This window comes from Manis pentadactyla, chromosome 4 (assembly GCF_030020395.1).
Source record: "Manis pentadactyla isolate mManPen7 chromosome 4, mManPen7.hap1, whole genome shotgun sequence".
Lineage (NCBI taxonomy): Eukaryota > Metazoa > Chordata > Mammalia > Pholidota > Manidae > Manis > Manis pentadactyla.
Genome location: NC_080022.1, coordinates 189484177 through 189504470, shown reverse-complemented (window position 1 = coordinate 189504470; position 20294 = coordinate 189484177). Strand labels below are relative to the sequence as shown.

At 47.6% G+C, this 20294-nt stretch overlaps 1 protein-coding gene across 2 annotated transcripts in view; it reads left to right on the top strand.

Annotated features, from left to right (window-relative positions):
• The first annotated feature begins 2874 nt into the window (after positions 1-2874).
• Positions 2875-20294, top strand: part of NPLOC4 (NPL4 homolog, ubiquitin recognition factor) — a 59493-nt gene continuing 42073 nt past the window's right edge. The window contains exons 1-5 of one of the 2 annotated variants that reach the window (XM_036910596.2): positions 2875-3037; positions 5867-5947; positions 13385-13497; positions 17856-18032; positions 19874-19922. In XM_036910596.2, coding sequence (XP_036766491.2) covers positions 3023-3037; positions 5867-5947; positions 13385-13497; positions 17856-18032; positions 19874-19922 — 435 coding nt within the window. In that variant the 5' untranslated portion in view covers positions 2875-3022. Of the gene's footprint in view, positions 3038-5866; positions 5948-13384; positions 13498-17855; positions 18033-19873; positions 19923-20294 lie in introns of those variants that run through there. The other variant, XM_036910597.2, reaches the window with a different exon arrangement.

Genomic DNA, 20294 nt, shown 5'->3' with positions numbered 1-20294 from the left:
TTCATCCGAAACCACCGTAACAGGCAAGGAAGTGGGAGGGCAGGTGCCAAGCTGTGCTGGGGACATGGGACCTCAGAAGTGGACCTCGTGGCAGGGGTCGGATATCCGCGTTGGAAGTGGGCTGCATGGTGGGGGCTCAGAGGCAGAGACCTGGCAGCTGATGTCGTCCATGCCCCACTCCCATGCTTGTCTGCAGGTCAGTGTTGGCCCACTTTGGGCCACAACAGCGTTTGTGAGCTGCTGGCACAATGAGTGGTCCAGAGGCAAAGGCCAGCTGGGCCTGGGGAATCACAGAACGAGGAAAGAGACATCAGGCTAAGTCCTGGGGCGAGGGGACCCCAGGGAGTGGAGGCCCAGCAGGGGCCAGAGGCCAGGGTGTCAGAGGCATGTGGTTACTCAGGCACCTTTCCTGGGGGGGAATGGGATGACCTGCAGCCCCAGATCCCACCCTGGTGCCCCAACTTTGTCCCCCCTACTGCACCACCAGGACCCTGAGGGCATAGCCACCCCAGCCCAAATATTCCTGTGTTGGAGTGGGGGACACAGCCACCTGCTCTGGGAAACACTCTCTAAGCTGCACCCTCATTCAGGCCCAGGGCCCTGCAGCCCCCTGGTGGTTGACAGAGGCCCATCTTCCCAGGACAATGCAGCAGGAGTTGCAGCAAAGCCCTTGGGAGGGCATGGGTGGAGGTGGCCATGGGAAGGGCAGGGTCTACTGTTCTGGGACCCACCTGTGTGGGGTGTCTCCTACCCTCCTTCAGTCTTCCATGGCCACATGGATGCAGACATCCAACGTTTCACACTGAGATGTCTTGTGTGATATCCTTACCAAACCCCTCAAAAGTGACCTTCTAAGTGTGCTGGCTCAGCCTTTATGGAATGGTCCCTGTGTGCCCACCTGGTCTTGGTTGGAGGGAGCAGAGATACACAAGGCCTGGCCTGGGCCCAGTGTGTTATATGTGTTTGTGTGCACACATGAGCGTGCACATGTGAGTGTGTAAAGGAGCATGCACATATGAAGCATGTGTACAACTGTGTATGTGTTTACGCATGTGAACATGTGTACAAGTGGGTATGAAGTGTGGGTGTGTGTTCATGTGGGCATATGCACATGTGTGTACAAGTGAGCACATACATGTGAGCACTTTGTGCTCTGGCTCCAGGCTCACAGGACCCACTGCCCATCCTGGTAGGTGGCCATCCCACCCATGGCAGAATGACTCAGTCAATGAGGAAGCCCAGGTCCAGGGCACCCTGGTAGTGGGTGATGGCCAAGTGCAGGGTGTGCTCCAGCCGTCCTGCCATGGATCCCTGAGTGCCAACATGCAGGGCCTCCACATCACCCTCTGGTATCAAGAAGGCAAGGATGTCCTGAAGAAGTGGCAGGCAGGTATCCTCACAGGGTACAGCTAGGCACCTGCCAGGCTCACTGCACTAGCTGCCAGCCTCTGCCCCACTGAACCCCACTGGGATGCCAGTGGGGAGTCACATTTTAGGGCTTAAGACAGCCTCTGCTTGTTGAGATGGACCATCTTTCTTTCTGAGCCCAGATTTTTAGCTTCAATGGGTGAATTCCCTGTAGCTCTGCAGTGTGGGCAGGGCTGTCAGGGTGCTGGTCCCCCAGCACTGTGGAGCCCTGTGTGGGCCTCAGCCTGGCAGGTTCTGCAGCTGGTCCATCAGCACATCCAGGGGATAAGACAGACCCTGGTGAACTGGTTCATGGCCACAGTCCTGGAATTTTATACCAGTCGCTGGTAATTAAATGCCAGTTCACCCCTGATTTTTTCACTGTAAAAACACGAAACTATTTACTGCTAGATAACATCCTTCCTGTTTTGAGGTCCCTGGGCTGCCCTAGCCCTGAGCTTCTCTTCTCAGAGACAGGAAAAAATTCACTGTGGTCACCACTGTGTCCTAGTGCTTGGAGGGACCCCAGCCATGCAGACAGAAGGTAGCTTATGCCTCTCTGACCCCAGGCAACCATTTGCTCTCTCCTTGGCCTGGATGGCAGTAGGAAAGCAGGCTCAGAGCAGACCCCCACCCATCACCCAGTTCTACAAGCCCTGTGTGTGCACCTCCCCACACCTTCCTCATTCCATCTGAGATGCATGTGTTTATGTGTGTCAAAGTTGTGGTGGGCTTGTGGGGCCCTCTGGAGGCTGCAGAGGGCAGAGGCTGCCAGGAGACCCTCTGCACGTGCTCTCATGGCAGAAGAAAGGGTGACCTCCCGGGAGATGCCACCTGCCCCGTCCCATCCCCAGCACAGTCCCTACCACTGCCCCTCTTCTTTTGTTTGACATTTCAGTTCCAGCTTCTCTCCCGTTTTTTAACAATCATGGGCAAGGTCAGGTACAAATTTGCAGGGCCCAGAGCACAATAAAAATGTGGAACTTCTTGTTAAAAATTAAGAATTTCAAGACCGTGACGGCTGAGCGTGGAATCACACACGAGACTCTTCTGAATTGCACGGGTCAGTGGCCGCGAAGCTGGCCCTGGTGGCATATTTCATGTGGCACATCCTGTGGAAAAGAAACATTGATCTGAAATGCGGTTAAACTCATTTATTTCTCATACGTTAGATGCAAGGAAAATACCTTTCTTTTGAACCATTTCTCTGTGGCCAGGTGTATGGAATGACGTTTTCCCGGCGCCAACCACCGACGCCTGCTTGTGTTTCTCCCTGGACCGTCTGCGTCGCCAGGCCGCAAGGCGGAGCCCACGCCGTGCGAAGGGCGCCTCTGCGGGCTACGTGGGCGCCTCGAGCCAGGCCGGCGCAGGCCCGCCGTGCGCCTGCGCGGGCCGCCGGCACGGCCGGAACCCGCTTTCCGGGCTGCGCGGTCGGGGGAGCGCGTCGGACGACGCACCGGACGTGGCGGCGACGGCTGCGGCGGCTGCGGGGGCGAAGCTGGAGCGGCGGTGGCGGCGGCGGCGGGAGGCCGGGGCTGAGGCTGGGGCTGCGAGGCCCGCGGGGCGGCAGGCGGCGGCGGCCCGGAGCCCGAGCCCGGAGGCGGGGTCGGCCGCCATGGCCGAGAGCATCGTGAGTGGGGGCCGGGCGAGAGCGGCGCCGGCATGAGGCGGCAGATTTCCCGGCGCGGCCTGCGCGGAGGCCGGGCGCCCGGCCGCCGCCTCCCCGGCCCCTCCCTTCCGCCTTCGCCTCGCTTGGCCGAGCCGCTTGGCGGCCTGGGCTCCGCCGGGCGGGGGGCTCCGCCGCGGCGGGCTTGCCGGGCGCTGGCGGAGGGGTCCGAGCCCTTGGGGCCGGGCTGCGGCCTTGCTCGCCTCCTGTCTCTCCTTCCTGCGCCCTCATCCGCCCCAGCAAGCGCCTTGTCACCGTCACCGAAAGGAGGGCACCGGGGGCAGATGGGACCCTGGCAGGGCCCCTCCTCGCGAGCCGAAGCCGCGGGGCACAGGAGCCCGACGCGTTCTGCCGCGCGGTGGCGGGGAAAACTTGACAGCTGCCTGCCCAGAAAGGAATATTAGAGAGGCTGAGTTCACTTTTTGTCCGAAATTAGGAATTGGCATTTCCTCTTCCCCCCGAAAGTTGGAAAAAAAAGTCAGTGAAAATGGGGGAAAAAAACAGTCGTGTGTTGACTTGTGGAAAGTTTCCCCCAGAAAGTGTGTCTGCGGAAAAAAAAAAAAAAACCAACAGAGCGGTTGGACAGACACATTTTGGTTAGGTGAAGGAATATTTGGGATTTCCCTGGGGAAGCAAAGCAGGATTGAGTGGCAAGCTGTGTTCAGGCTTCAGCCTGTGACGGCCTCTGCGGTTTGGCCAGGCGTCAGGCATGGCGTTGATACCCCTTCCTGAAAGACTTGGGTCTGCAGGAGACCAGCTCCCAGTGTAAGCCTTCCCTCTAACCCTTCCCCTCCCTTGCCCTCCGTTCAGGGGCTCTGTTGAATGGAGAGGGGCCATGTTGAAACGACAGAGATAATAGACTCCTTTTAAAATAGGATTTACTAATCATTGGGGACTTCTAGAAAAAGGTTAAGTATTAGCACTCAAAATCTGCTTTCAAACTTTCCCTTTACTGTAATACTAATTGAATTCAAGTATCCAGGGACAAGCGGGTTGTTGCAGACGAGGCCATTTTTCTGCTAATGTGTATAAGGCAAGGCTCTCATTGACAGCATTGGGTCTTGTTGAATTACTTAGATTGTGATGAATTGAAACAGACCCTTTTCTAAAATTGACTTCAAAAGTTTGCTGTTCTCTTTTAATTCAGAAGGTCTTCTAAAAAATCGTGGATATAAATATGATTTTTATCTCATATTTCCTTGACTCCCCCAAGAAGTATTTTTATAAGTAGGGAGATCTAAGTTACCAAGAGGCTCTGTGTCCATGTTGCCAGGGGTCTCATGTGTATTTTACTTTGTAGCCTGTTGTTAGAGGCCAAGCCAGAACTTGCCTCTGTACAAGTTAGGCTTGTTTCTTGGGATTTCAATACTGGGCTGAGCTTGGAAACCTGGACTGCCATGGCCTTTTGTAGATGATCAAGTAGAATGACTTCTTAGGTTTTAGAACTCTCCAAAATGTGTAAGCCTCACCTTTCAGCTCCTCAAGTAGTTGGGTGTCATGCTTTTGACTGGCTAAACGAATGGTCGCAGAATCTCCCGCAGAGAAACAGAGCTCTTCACGTCTTAGTGTTTCTCAGTGTTGGGAGACAAACTGCAGTTACAAACAAATGGAAATATCTGCCTGATACCCTTGCTGCATATTATGAAACCAGTTTTCTAGGTGTTGAATCCAGAGCAAAGTATACTGGAAATCAGAAGTCAACAGAATGTGTATTTGCACTCCAGACAGATGAGTGAGAAGGTTAAGGTTAAACGGATGTAGTTAAAAAGCAGAAAGGTAGAACATCTTTGAGGTCTGAACAATTGGGATTTCATAAGATGTTTATTTGAAACAATCTTAAAAATTGAGAACAGTATGGGGACAAAGTCTCTTGAGTCAAGTAACAGTTCTTAGAAAAAGAGGCAGACTCAATCTATTTGAGGAAATTCTAGATTGTTCTGAATTTGATAAAAGTAGACAGTAGCTCTAAAGCCTTTGTGGCATTTTGTTGTAAGTGAAAATAGTGTTTTTAAAAACAACAGCTTGTGACATTTTTCATCTGTATCATGTTTTAAATACAACGCACAGTGTAGTAATTGCTGATGAGAAACTGCTGCATGAGTACCTTCTGGCATAATGTCGTCGGTCTTTCCTCCCATCCCCTGGGCGGTCGGAGCGTCATGTCTTGTTTGCAGCAGGCGTGCCACTTCATGCTTACTCACTAAAGCAGGAACTTGTACGTTGGCCAGGCTAGTAACCCACCTTCAAAAGGGCTTTGATCAGCATAAAAACCAAGTCCTAGAAAGTGGCGCTCTCTACCCAGTAGTCTTTCAGGCCTGCTGACCAGGCTTGCCATGAAAGTATTTTTTAAAACTCTGTGCTGAGTTTTATCAGAGTATTAAACACCTTTATTTTCTTTTAATCTTTTTATTAAAAGTAGATAAAAAATTAGAAGATATCCTATGATTCAAGGTGGGGATTTTTCTTGCTATTTCTTTTTTTTGGTAAATATGAAGAGAAAAGTGTTAGTATTTCAGATATATATGCTCTGTAAATAGTGGTTAAAAATTGAAGTTGCATTTTATGAGCGAGATGATAGCTGAGAATCAGAGCAGTACTCTTAGGATGTGTTGATGGGTCTCACACCTCTGCTTCATCTTTTACAAACATCGGGTTGGGTATTGCAAGGGGAAGGGAGGGTGAGGTTTGGCTTTACATTTCAGTGACCCAGATGCTGAAAGAGTGCAGATTTTAGTCTCATAATAGATCAGGATCAAACCCATTTGTGTAACCATCTTGTTTCATTTACAACAGATAATTCGAGTCCAGTCCCCAGATGGGATAAAGCGGATCACAGCAACAAAGAGAGAAACTGCTGCAACATTTCTGAAAAAGGTAGCTGTGGCCGGGTGTTTACCTTTCAGGATCTTCTTTATCCTACCTGTTACTCCCTTCCCATCCTCTGCCTTTCTCTTTGCCTCACTTCCTGATTCTGCCCACCACCCCCACATGGCTTTTCTCTGGCATGATTGGTTGGATTGATAGCGGGGATTGTGTCACAGCGGGCAGCTGCTTACAATTGTAGTTCTGACTTTATTTGCTCAGGAAGCGTACCTGAAATCCTAGGATTTCCCTCTGGGTACTTTGTTGTCTCCTTGCATAGGGAAACAGACCCGAGAGCTGGTCAATTGGAAGAGGTTGGAGTCGGAGAGAGAGTTTAGTTTTGGCTGCCTGACCAGGGGCACAATAGATGTCTCTTAGGAGAAATTTTCTTGGGAATACTCAAAAGCAAACATATTTATTACTCTGAAATATGTTTCCCAGCAAATGAAAATCCTTTCCTCTGTTTATTAAAATACTATGGGTCAACTATAAAAAGTTAAAACAATACAGAAAAGGATAAAGAAGCCAGAAAGAATCACTTGAAATTCTACCACCCGGAAATGACTGTCAGCATAGCACGTACACACGCATTCCAGCAGGCATGCCTGGGTGTGCACTTAGCAAAATGGATTGGACTGTACTATCGCTGTACTTCATCGAATCTAAGACATTATTGAGTTTAAGGAGAAACATTCATACTATTAAGAAAAGATGCTGTCACGCTTGCTTTCCCTTGTCATTTAGATTTTAATTACATAAAATGCTTTTTAGATTTACTTGGAAATAATTTTAGTCGTGTATTACTCATAGGCATGCATAAAAATAATAAGCTAAGTGAAATCAATTGGGTAGGATCGCCCTGTGGTGTCACATTCTGAGTTTAGCCCTTCTGAACTGTTTCTGACTCAGCTGTCAGTGTCTGTGTTTTCCTGCAGAGGGTCATGGTCTGCTCTCAGGAGGGTCAGTGGGCCAGCTGCTGACACCTGTTCTTGGGGCTGGAATTCTGTCTGTCTCACCAGACCAGCTTAGCAACTGGGATTCGTATTCTTTCCCTGATTGATCATTAAATGGCTTATTGGATAGAAATGCTGACAGATGAGAGTTGCCCAGCCATGCCACCTGGGTGGCAAGTTGATATATGCCCAGGCGGTGACCCATATGGCAGTCCTGTTGTCCTGCAGGCAAGAACTGTAAGCTCGTCAGATGCATCCATTCCAAAGATGTTAATATCTTATTTGATAATTTGTAAGCCACTTTTTTTCACTTAATAGATTGTGGACATGGTTCTATGTCAATAAATGTAGGTTTACATCTTTTTAAAATCGTGGCAAGAAATAACACATAAAATTTGCTATCTAAATCATTTTTAAGTGTACGGTTCAGTAGTGGCTGAGTACACTCATGTTGTGCAGCCATGATCCATCTCCAGGAATTTTTTCATCCTGTAAACCTGAAATTATACCCATTCACAGCAGCTCCCCTTTCCCTTGCCCCCCCCACCCCTCCCAGTATTTACTGCCCTACTTTCTGTCTCTATGACCTAGGCTTCTCATGTAAGTGGAATCACACTCATTTTTAACAGCTACCAATTTGGCTGTGCATATGTGCTCAATAAGTGGGTTTTGAGACGGCTTTCTTGTCTCCTCACAAACGTGCCTGAAAACTGTGTCAGCCGTTCTGCACTTGCTGTCCCACACTTGGTAGCCTCAATCCTGGTTTAGTATGTGGCCTTGTGCCCTCTAAGGAAATGGATGTTTGCAAGTGTGATGAGATGTTTTATGCTGACAGTGTCTCACAGAATCTTAAGAGTTCTTGGTTCCTTTGAGACCATCTAATGCTTCACATTCAAGAATTCTCTCTCTGAATCATCAGACCACAGACCCTCTGGGACATGTTCTTCTGTGCCCACCAGTGCCCCTCCTCACCTCCGTACTGAGCTTGCTCTGTTGGGTTTCTGTTGTTGCCCCCCTGAAATGGTCCTTAGTGAGTCATCCCAGGTCCTACCTGCTCCAGTAGTGGGCGGTTCTGTCCTGTCTTAACTGGCCTCTGAGCAGCACGTGACACGGACCCATCTTAGAATACTTAAACTTTTTTTTAACCTTGAAGTAAGATACATACTAAGAAGTGCTTGAAAAACATGGACAAATGAGTGATGACGGGGCAGACATCCAGGTCAAAGTGGGGGCAGGGCCGGCACTGCAGAGGCCCCGCCCTCCTGATGAGACTGACTGCTTCTCCCTCCTGTGTTTTGCCACCTCAGTATGCATTCCTCAGCCCTAAATTTTAGTTTCACCTGTTTTTCTGAACTTAACACAAATGGAATCATGGCACATACTCCTTTTTGATCCTTCAATTATAAATGTTTGTATTCTATACCATGTTTCTGATTTTATAGCATTAATTGCACATCAAAATTAGATGTAAATACAAAGTTTTTTTAAGATTTTAATCATGTTCTTATGAGACTCTTCTAAGATTTCTTTTTAAATGTCCAGGGCCTTGTGTTAGGTTTCTGTATCTTTAGATAAAAAACTCACAAAGTTCACAGAAGCAGTTACTTTTTTTTTTTTTTTTTTAAATTAAGGTGTCACTGATATACACTCTCATGAAGGTTTCATATGAAAAACAATGTGGTTACTACATTTACCCATATTATCAAGTCTCCCCCATACCCCATTGAAATCACTGTCCATCAGTGTAGTAAGATGCCACAGAGTCACTGGTCTTCTCTGTGCTACACTGTTTTCCCCGTGACCCCCCAACACCATGTGTACTACTCATAATACCCCTCAATCCCCTTCTCCTTCCCCCACCCCTCCCCTTTGGTAACCTCTAGTCCCTTCTTGGAGTCTGTGAGTCTGCTGCTATTTTGTTCCTTCAGTTTTGCTTCGTTGTTATACTCCACAAGTGAGGAAAATAATTTGGTACTTGTCTTTCTCCACCTGGCTTATTTCACTGAGCATAATACCCTCTAGGTCCATCCATCCATGTTGTTGCAAATAGTAGGATTTGTTTCTTTCTTATGGCTGAATAGTATTGCACTGTGTATATGTACCACCTCTTCCTTATCCATTCATCTACTGATGGACACTTAGGTTGCTTCCATATCTTGGCTATTGTAAATAGTGCTGCAGTAAACATAGGGATACATATGTCTTTTCACATCTGAGAACTTGTTTTCTTTGGGTAAATTCCTAGGAGTGTAATTCCTGGGTCAAATGGTATTTCTACTTTTAGTTTTTTGAGGAATCTCCCTATTGCTTTCCACAGTGTTTGAACTAATTTACATTCCCACCAGCAGTGTAGGAGGGTTCCCCTTTCTCTGCATCCTCTCCAGCATTTGTTGTTCCTAGTCTTTTCGATGTTGGCCATCCTAACTGCTGTGAGGTGGTATCTTACTGTGGTTTTAATTTGCATTTCCCTGATAATTAGCGATGTGGAGCATCTTTTCATGTGCCTGTTGGCCATCTGAATTTCTTCTTTGGAGAACTGTCTGTTCATATCCTCCACCCATTTTTTAATCAAGTTATTTGCTTTTTGGGTGTTCAGGCTTGTGAATTCTTTATATATTTTGGATGTTAACCCCTTGTCGGATATGTCATTTACAAATATATTCTCCCATACTGTAGGATGCCTTTTTGTTCTGCAGATGGTGTCCTTTGCTATACAGAAGCTTTTTAGCTTGATGTAGTCCCATTTGTTCATTTTTGCTTTTGTTTCCCTTCCCCGAGGAGATGGATTCAGGAAAAAGTTGCTCATGTTTATATTCAAGAGATTTTTGCCTATGTTTTCTTCTAAGAATTTAAGGTTTCATGACTTAGATTCAGGTCTTTGATCCATTTCGAGTTTACTTTTGTGTATGGGGTTAGACAATTACCCAGTTTCATTATCTTACATGTAGCTGTCCAGTTTTTCCAACACCAGTTGTTGAAGAGGCTGTCATTTCCCCACTGTATATCTGTGGCTCCTTTATCATATATTAATTGGCCATATATGCTGGGTTTATATCTGGACTCTCTGTTCTGTTCCATTGATCTATTGGTTTGTTCTTGTGCCAGCACCAAATTGGCTTGATTATATGGCTTTTGTAGTAGAGCTTGAAGTCGGGGAGTGTAATCCCCCCAGCTTTATTCTTCCATCTCAGGATTGCTTTGGCTATAGAAGCAGTTACTTTCATAGGAGGACCATGAGAAAACCTAATACATAAGTTCATGCATTTTCCAAAAGTGGGATTCAACGTGTGTGTATGGTACTGTTGCTGGTTCTCATAATTGAAAATGCACCTGTGTCTTAGTCCTAATAGGAAGCATGAAGCTCTGGTCATGTGGTCTTAGGGGATTTACCTTCACTCGAAGGGCTGTACCACACCCCGTACCCCATTGTGGAAATTCCTTTTCATCCCAGGAGTACTGTGGTAACTTTGATGCAGCTAATAATACTCCTGGTAAGAGATTATAGTTTACAGTGCTTGTCTACAGAAAAACATCATGTTTTTGCAGAATAGGTGAAAATACCACAATTCCTTAATTTCAGTTTATATCCTAGCTGTTTCAGAGAAAAGTCAAAAGTAGTATTTTTAGTCTTTAGTCTTACTCTTTTTGCACTTGGGAAATTTTATGGTCTTAATTTCCCACTGCTTTATTTTCTTAATGCCACTTTTAGCTTGGAAAAAAAATCGTATGATACCAAATACTATAGCACATCTGATATAAAATCTTGACTGTTTAAAGTCCTTTTTACTGTCACTCAAAATTTTAGAATGATAGGGTGCTCTGAAGTTACTTTTAATCTGTTTTTTTAATTAGTAGAAAATAAGGTTAGTCTGCAAAGTTAATCATTAAATTTATTCTTTTCTTCTGATAGTGAACAAATACTAGGCTTTACCAATAATTCTGTCATAGGAAAAAAGCAACAGGTAGAACAAGGTATATACTCAGGTGGCCCTTCAGTCGCCTCAGGGAGCCTCATGCCTCCTGGCCAATCTCATCCTGACCTGCACGTTTAGAGCTCGTCTCTTCGTAGTGCTTCACTTACTTCCAGCCTTTCCTCTGGCCTGAGTTTCTGTCGGGTGTCGTTCTTCTCCAGCCTAAAGAGCGTCTGTTGGCATCCCTGTGGTGGGTGAGGCCTGCTGATAGCAGATGTGGCAGGTGGAGGCCTGCTGGCCTGAAAATGTTTTCATTTCACCCTTGTATTTGAAGGGTATTTTTGCCAGATACAGAATTCCGAGCTGACAGATTATTTTTTCTTCTTTATTTTTATTTTATTTATTTTTATTTTTTTATTTTTTTATCATTAATATACACTTACATGAGCAACAGTGTGGTTACTAGATTCCCCTCATTATCAAGTCCCCACCACATACCCCATTACAGTCACTGTCCATCAGCATAGTAAGATGCTATAGAGTCACTACTTGTCTTCTGTGTGTTATACAGCCCTCCCCGTGCCCCTCCACATTATGTGTGCTAATCGTAAGGCCCCCTTTTTCCCCCTTATCCCTCCCTCCCCACCCCTCCTCCCCAGTACCTTTCCCTTTGGTAACTGTTAGTCCATTCTTGGGTTCTGTGAGTCTGCTGCTGTTTTGTTCCTTCAGTTTTTTTTCTTTGTTCTTATACTCCACAGATGAATGAAATCATTTGATACTTGTCTTTCTCCATCTTCTTTAGCACTTTAAAGATGTCACTCCCCTGGTCCTGGAGCAGTTTGACGATGGTGCCAGGGGTAGTTCTCTTTTTGCTTATCCTAGTTTGGGTTTACTGAACTTTCTGGATTTGTTACCCTGTGTTTTTCATAAAATTTGACGATTTTGTCTGTTTTCCAAGTATTGTTCAGTCCTAGCCTTACTCTCTTCTCCTGGGGGTCATTTGATACTGTCCCAGGGATTCCTAAGACTGTTCATTTTTCTTTCAAATCTGTTTTCAGATTAAGTAGTTTCTGTTAGCCACTCTTTAGGTTAAATGACTCTTTCTTCTGTCATCTCCCTTTTGCTGATAAGCCCATCCAGTGAATTTTCCATTTCAGTTATTGGATTTTTCAGTTGTACAATTTCCATTGATTCTGTTTATCATTTCTGGTTTCTCTGCCAGGATTCGGTGTTTCTTCATTTGTTTAACTCTACCCTGACAACCCCTAAATGTTGAGCTCTAGCTTGGCTCCCTCCTCTGGCCTCAGACTCAAATACTAACTGCTTGTCTTGCCCCCACTAGGGTGTCCAGGAGTCACCTCAAATCTCAGTGATAAATGGAAGGCCTGATTTTCCCTTCAGCCTTCTTCCTCCTTCAGCCTCTTCCATGGTTCCCTCACAAGTGTCCTCTTCCACTCGGTTCTCAAGCCAGAAATCTGAACATCGTCTGATGTCCTTCTTTTTCCTCACCCATCCTGCCCCTCATCCTGCCCCCTAGCAGGGGCTGTTGATTATGGTCACCGGAAGGCGTGCCCCTCCCTCCGTCTCCACTATCCTGGCCTTGTCTGAGCCCCATCTCCTCTGGGTGGGACGACTGGCTCTCCTGATTCCTCTTCCCAGCAGCAGAATGGCAATGAGAAATAAGATCAGTGGCTTAGCAACCCCCTGCCCTCAGCCCCCGTGGCTTCCCAGCTCCTCAGGGCCATGTGGTCTTGCATGCCGCTCCTGTCTCCCTGCCATTCTCGTCTCGTACTGTTGCTACCTGCCCCTGGGGCTCCAGCCTCACTGGGCTCTGCCCAGCCCCTTCCTGCCTCCCAGCCGTGGAACTTGCTCCCCCTGCTTGCGTTGTTCCTGGCCCAGCTCTGTGTGCAGCAGCCTTGCTCTCCTCCTCCAGGCCTTTGCTCGGGCTTTCTCCCCACCTTCTCTGCCCTTCCCAGGAGTGGCCTCTCCCACGCTCCCTCTTTTCCTGCTATGATGCTGCTCTCAACCTGTGGTTTTGTCTCTGTTGACTTGTCTCCCCCGTCAGATGGTAAGATCCTCCACGGCATGACCTTGCCTGTTTTTATTCGCTGTTTGTGTTCTGGGTGCCTGGTGGAGCGGCACACGGGCCCGCTTGTTTGTCACTGGGTGAATGGGTTTCCCCACACCCACAGCCACACAGCATGTAGGTATCACTTATGTAGAGGTGTCATTCTGCCCTTCGTTCTGTTTCTGTTAGGTCTCAAAATTGGTTGGGTTTTTACAGTTGATTTTAAAAGTAGAACTTAAAGTTTTCAGAAATGACCATGACTCTTGCTTGCTTCAAATTCTTAAATGTGTTGTCAGGCTTATTTGCACAGGGCTTTGCTTCCTTTTGGCCACTTTTCTCATTTTACTTGGCATCTGCATAAACGATACAGATTTCCTCACAAGACAGCAAATTAAGAGAAATTTGGTTAATGAAGCTTTAAATGTAATGAGTGTTCTTCTAATCTTGTCTGATGTACATGTGGTTAGCGTAGTGATGCTTTGATACTTTAATCTCTGTTTTTGGGGGCTTGTTTTAGGTCGCAAAGGAGTTTGGCTTCCAGAATAATGGCTTCTCAGTTTACATCAATAGAAACAAGACGGGAGAGATAACAGCATCGTCTAACAAATCCCTCAATCTGCTAAAAATCAAGTAAGTGCCCAGTTGGGGGAAGGAGTGGGAAGGAAATGACGCCAGTTGCCCACCTGGGGTGGCCCAGTGTCCCTGTTTCCCCGCCCCACACTAACTGGTCCTATGCACTCACCAGAGTGCAGGTGGCTGTATCTCCTGCCAGGCGTTGAGCAGTTCCTGAATCCACAGTTACGTTGTGCTGGTTTGATTGACTTGCAGGGTTCTGAGATGGGTGTCACAGAGAGTCACGGTCTTGGGGGTGCTGCACACTCGGCTGCTGGTCTGCAGGAAGACCTTGATGCAGCCCTGTGGAGTTCCACCATGGGGCTGCCTGGTGGTGGGAGGGTGGCAGTTGCAGCAGCCCAGTGCCCATACCCTGTTTCTTGCTGGTGAGAACCCCTTGGGCTCCTTAGAGGTGATCAGTAATGTCAGGAGGGTGTCCAGAGTGTAGAAACCTCCTGCACAGTCTGCCGTGCCACCTGTTGTTTAATTGGAGCACAGCCATGGCCACCGGTTCACGTTTTCATGCTACAAGGGCAGAGCTGAGTGCTCATGACAGACTGAATGGCTTGCAAAGCCAAAAATTTTACCATTTGGCATTATACAGAAAAAACTTGCTGACTGCTGTCTAAACTGGGTGTGCCTGCTCATGCATCTGGGAGAGGAACCCAATGTCGCTTAGTCCTCATAGCAGGCTGGAGGCCCTCCGGTTGGGCTGCATGCAGCATGGTTGCTGTGGTCACTGGCTATGTGGCTGGGCTGGGCTTTGCTGGCAGCTGGCTGGGTGCCTGTTTGCTTACCAGTCAGAGTAGGAGGCTGGTTGGCATGGTCATTTTTAGGCTCACAAATCGGTATATCTAAGAAAAAAACGCAGTTATAGCATTCGTTTATTTGTTCTTCAGCAAGTTCTTGTAAGGCACCTGCCGTTTGCCTGCTCTGTAATCAGAGAAAGCTTTTCATTGTTATGTCCATTTCCAGTGTGGCTGATAGTTACCTTTCCTCCCTGCTTATCAAGGCTCTTGCAGCTTGAGAATCACTTCTCGTGGGTGTTGTACAGGTCTGGATTCAAGTGTACCACCTGATGGCTGTGTGCCTGGGGAAGTCCCTTAACCCCCTGGCCTCACCGCCCTTGCCTGCAGGGGTGAGCAGGGGGGCCTTTGCATGGTTGCCCAGCGCATGCACATGGCGACCCCTGACAGGACGATAGCTCTATTCAAAAACTGTTCTGACAGCTGGGCACAAGAAGGGAGGCTACAGAATGAAACACCTTTGGGACAAGGCCATCACACTGCAGTGTTGTCCCTCCAGTGCCGTACCAAGGGAGAGGGCTGGCTCATCCTGAGGTGGCACCTGGAGTGGATGTCTTCCCGAGTCACGTTAGAGAGTATTCTTCCGATGAGAGTCTCGGTGATTCCTGAACAGGCCTTGAGAGCTGCCTGAAACCTGTCTGTATTCAGCAGTGTCTGAGACTGTCTGAGTGGTGGTTACCCTTCTGGAGTCCTGTGTTGGTTCTGCTACACTAGCTCCTGGCTTCTGCCATCGTAGTTCAATCCATTATGATTCTCTTGTTCGTTTGTAAGTGGTTTGTTTCCTGTTCGGGATGCTTTTAAGACCTTCTGTTTATCCTAGGATCCCACAGTTTGTGCCTGACCTGTCCAGGTGTGGGTTCTTGGTTTCTTTAATCCTACCTCATGTATGTTGTGTTTTTGTACCTGTAGCTCTGGCCTGGAAAATTCTTGGCCATTATCTCTTTAAATATTACCTTTCCCTGGCAGTGTACGCAGAGAAGACAGGTAATGGATTCTATAGTGTCTTGCTGCACTCATGGACAGTGACTGTAATGGGGTATGTCGGGGGGGACTTGATATTAGGGCGAGTCTACTGACCATAATGTTGTTCAAGTAATAGTACATTAACGATACCAAAATTTAAAAAAGACAAAAAAACAAAACAAAACAAAAAAAATATTACCTTTCCCCAAATCTTGTTATTTCAGTGATTACATTTTCACTCTCAAATACTCTGTTTGACTCCACCTCAGACCCAGCCGCTAGCTTCACAGACTCATAGGGGCCACGTGGGTTCAGGCCCCTTCCTGGTGTCTGCTCTTCTCTCACACTGGCCTGCCAGGCGTGCAGGGAAGGCCCTGGGTCCCTGCCACACGCATGCTGCTTCCCTCTCGGGTCTCCTGGTGTATGCGGGGCTCACAAGGACACTGCAGTGTCGTCCGTGCTGTCTGGAGGCCTGATGTGTTGTCTGGCCCGCCTGTTTGAGGGGCATCTGAGAAGAGCCACTGAAGCTGTGGGCCCTGCCAGCCTGCTTCTCAGTGAGCCTGTCATTTTGGGAATTTTCTTTTTGCTTGTGCTTTTGCCATTCCATTTCATTTAACATTCCCCGTACGTTCATATTCCATATCTTGTCCTTCCAGATCTGAAGTCCGTGGCTGTCTAAATGTGACTATTGGTGTAGCTGCCCACTCTTGCACATGGTGGTTTATTTCTCTTATACATTTAGTGACTGTTCTTTGAGGGCAAACTTGGCCAGGTTGGCCAAACTTGGTCTTGGGGAGTCCTGCAGGACTTTTCTATGGGGGAGGGTTGCATTTGCTTCTGCTAGCACCAGAGGGTGCCATGGACCCAGCATGCCTTTGAGTTAATTTCTGTCTTTGGGCTTCCTGAACCAAGTAGCATCCCTAATTCTGGACGCATGCAGAGCAGGCCTTTGGTCGCAGATGAGCAGAGGTGACTCTTTCCCACTGTGCAGTGGGTGGAGGCTGATGGCATTCCTCCTTAGTTCCTGTCCCAGCTGTTGACATCCTTCAGATGTGTGAAATATATGTGGTGTTTCAGGCTCAGCAGCCCACTTTGGGCAAGAGGCTCAAGGTCTCCTCTCTTCTTGTCCAAGAAACAGCTGTGTGAGCCCACCTCAGTTCCTGTAGTGGGCTGGCCAGAGGGCAGCTCTGAGCTCTGTGTGGTCTGTGTCTTGTCTGAGCTGCTGTTGCTGTTAGGGACCCTGGGGGAGTTGCTTGCCTTCTTCAGTGCTCCCCAGGGCATTTAGAGTGTCTGTTGAACTGAGGTAGCAGCTGAACCCAGTATCCTGTAGCTGTAGGGTGTTTAGGAACAGCTGGCCCACTGCCAGAAACAAAAGTCTTTTGTTAAAGTCTAGCAATTTTGTCACCCCTAAATTTCAGAAGGAAAAAGCACTGTGAGCACGTCTGCCAACAAGCGACAGCCAATGTCCTTTGTCCTTACAGTTTGGCACTGTAACCTTTGGCTCCTCTTCTTTCCTTTTGTTGGTCTTCTGCTGCCACAGGCTGTTCCTTCACTCTTTTTTGTGTGTCTGTATTGCTGGTAAGTATTTACCAAGTGGCAGTGCTGCAGTGTCCTCCAGAGGCCGGTGTTGATCTGTAGTGTTGCCAACATTCTCCGGTGGTGCAGGAGCTGCAGTGCCTCTGGGAACGGCTCCTGAGTGGAAGTGTGTGTCCAGCATCAGGGTGCAGCAGTTTGGCTGTGTTAGTCAGCAGTGAGTGTGAGCAGGGAAAGAGTATAATTTACATGGAAAATGATGGAAAACCAGATGTTGCTGTTTGAAACGTCACCTGTCACAGGCTTTTTGGAAAGTGGTATGTCAGTGGCGTTAAAAACAAAAGCGCTTCAGTCTAACATGGCCACTCCCAGAACTCTGCCCTCTGGAAGTGAAACTCTATGCTGCCTGCCATTGAAACGGGCAGGTAGCACACCTGTCTGCCAGTGTGGGAGCTGCAGGAAGGTCAGGAGGGAATCTGCGTAGCCATTGGAAGTAACTGTGCAGGGGTTCCATTGGTGCTGTTGGATGGGGAAGCAGTGCAGAAGCATGTCTTTGATTTCTCATTTTTGTTAAGCAGTGACATATGTCTATGTACGTGTGTGTGTGGGTAAACTTGAAGAGAATTGTGAGGAAGGTAATAGGTAGATAAAATGGGGAAGGATAGATGGCTAAGGAACAAATGGGAACGTGGGAGCCAAGCAGAGTCAGAAGGAGGGAGCACACTGCTTGCAGACAGCCCAGGCACGTGTGGTTTGCATGTTCATCTGTGAAGTCGGACGGGCAAACGGTATATCACGCTTTCTCCAATGCAGTAGTAAGAGAGACTACAGTTACAGAGAACCCGCAGTTGACCTTGAGACTGCTCAGGAGTGTGGGGGCGGTGGAGAGGGAATTCTGGTCTCTTACTGGAGAATTCTGGTCTCTGGAATTCTTGGCGACCTTGTGACCTAGGCTTCCAGGCTGGTTGGGTTTCCTTTTTGCAGCTGTCAGACATTCTCACCTCCAGGGTGAGCACAGCTCCGGTGCTGGAAGAAAGGACCGCAGGCCTCCACGTATGTTTGTTATTTGAGCAGGCATGGCGATTTGTTGTTCCTGTTTCCCTCGAGCCTTGCTGGACCCTCGTCTGAAATGGAGACGTCTGCTCCCCCGGGATTGAAGGCTTGTGGTGCTCCCAACGTGGTGGAAGATGAGATCGACCAGTACCTTAGCAGGCAGGATGGAAAGATCTACCGCAGCCGTGATCCGCAGCTGTAAGTGTTTCATGGGCTTGTGTCCCACTGGGGGCCTCAGTGGGTCTTAAGACGTAGTATTTGTAACATGTCCCTTTCAGTGGGTATCTTGAAATTTAAGTGTTGATTTTGACCTATTTCAATTTAATTTCACTTCGTTATTTTGTAAGCTTTTTCTTACTGTCGGAGTCTCAGAGTAGGTTCCACATGTACGTTGAAAGTTTTCAAGTATTTGGAAATAAGAGAATTGGAAGAAGGGAGAGGCCTTGACCAAGTCTTCAGCACTCTGTCCCGAGCAGTACTTGATTGCCGCAGGGCTGACCAGGAGCCAGCAGCTGTGTGGGGCAGAAGGGTGGAGGGTGCCTAATGCGTGCTTGACCTCAGCACTATGCCTGCAGCACACGCTTCCTGTTTTCTGACCTGAACGCCCTTTGCTCATGCTGTTTTGAGCCCTCACTTCTCGCATGGGATTATATACATGCTTACACTGTATACACTTGTTTTAGATTTTTTGCAATTCTATTTGAAGAAGCCAGTTAGAAACACCCAAGTTTATCCTCAGTGATGTGAAATGACCTGAGTGAAGGTTGGTTATCTCTGCAGAGGACTCTCTTCTAACTGCATCACTTGGTGAACATGATGGGGATTCCAAAGACTGCATTAGCAATTGGTGTCTTAGGTCAAAGGGCCCCAGGTGGTGCACAGCTGCAGGTGGCATGGGGCCACTTCGTTGCCAGAGCCATTAGCCTGCATGCCTCTTACATTGGCATCCTGCCAGGGCACCAACGCCAGCTCCCCCATGAACTGTTTCCTCAAGGCTTCCTCAGGAATCTTGTAGTGCATGCCTGTGTGCATGTGTGCACATCATGACCTGTTACCTCTAAGAGCCTGCCTAGTAGAAGACATAGGCCGTCTCTGCTCTGACACGTAGAGCTCACATGCATCTCAGAGTTCTGACCCCACTTAGAAAGTGATCTGATTAACCCTGGAGGAAACCAACACTTGGCTTTCCCACCAACCCACCACTGCCCTCAACACTTGTGCACAGTTCACTGTCATAGTGTACATGTGCACATTCCACGTTTTCTCACTAAAATGATGGAAACCCACAGAGCCAAGCATTTTTTATGCCTTCTTGCAAAATGCACGAAGTGGGTGTTTTCCAGACTTGAGCTATGTATGTATCACTCTTAAGGTTTTTGCCATATCCATGTACCAACTTCCTTGGTATTTGACATTTTTATTTCAAATGACTTTAATCTGTTCACTTTTATATTTAGTTAGTGTCATTTCAGCAGTTGATATCCATGAACCTCACAGGTTTGATGTGTTGGTCAGGTTTTTCTAATGTACATCCAAACCATTAAATTATTAAAAAATGTTTGTACTATCTAAAGTAATTACAGAAAAAAAATCCCACTAGAAGTCCATTCTTGACTGTCAGTGGGGTAAGCAATGGACCTATCTGAACTAGGAAATGAGTAGAAATTCATTGTGCTGAAATCCATCAGCCTGCTATCAGTCTAGGTCAAGGACCATGGCCTCCTGTGGGGCACATTTGTACTCTTGTTAACGTGTAGATGTGGCAGTCGTTGACTCCCAGGTGCCATAGAAGCCTGCCATTGGCCATGGAGGAGGGATTGAGTTTTGGAGTCGTTTTGTGATTGGGAAAACATGAGTAGGGAAATAACATGTATTTATTTGTAATGTATGGTATATGTTTTATTAAGTATGGTGTATTTTGTACTTGTGGAGTTCAGTTATTTATCATGGTGTACGCTTTAATATAAAAGATGTTGGGTAGCAGCAACAGAAAAACAGGCCTATTAATTGCTGTTTATTTCTTTGTTGTGTGCTCCCAGATGCCGACACGGCCCTTTGGGGAAGTGTGTGCACTGCGTTCCTCTAGAGGTGAGAGTCTCTGCGGAGGAAGTCCTGGGCTGGCGCGGCGGGCTGCTTCCCAGAGCCAGCTAGAGGTCCCTCCAGGTCCCTGCACTTGGTCATAGTGGTTAAAAGAGCCGTCTATTTATTGCCCTGGCCTCATAGTCCCTCTAGTGCAGGCTGCACAAAGGACGAGCCTTTATTTACGGGAGTGACCTTCTGGGTGGATTATGAAAGGCTGAAGCACCTGTATGGCAGTGATAAAGGGGCAGCATTAACAGTGGGCTCCCTGGATGGTCCTTTTAAACCCTGGCACAAAGCTGGACCTGGGGGTTTTTGCTTGTCATCATTTTGATTTACTTAGTCCTGAATCTCCTGCTTCCCCTGCTGATGTGGCCTGGT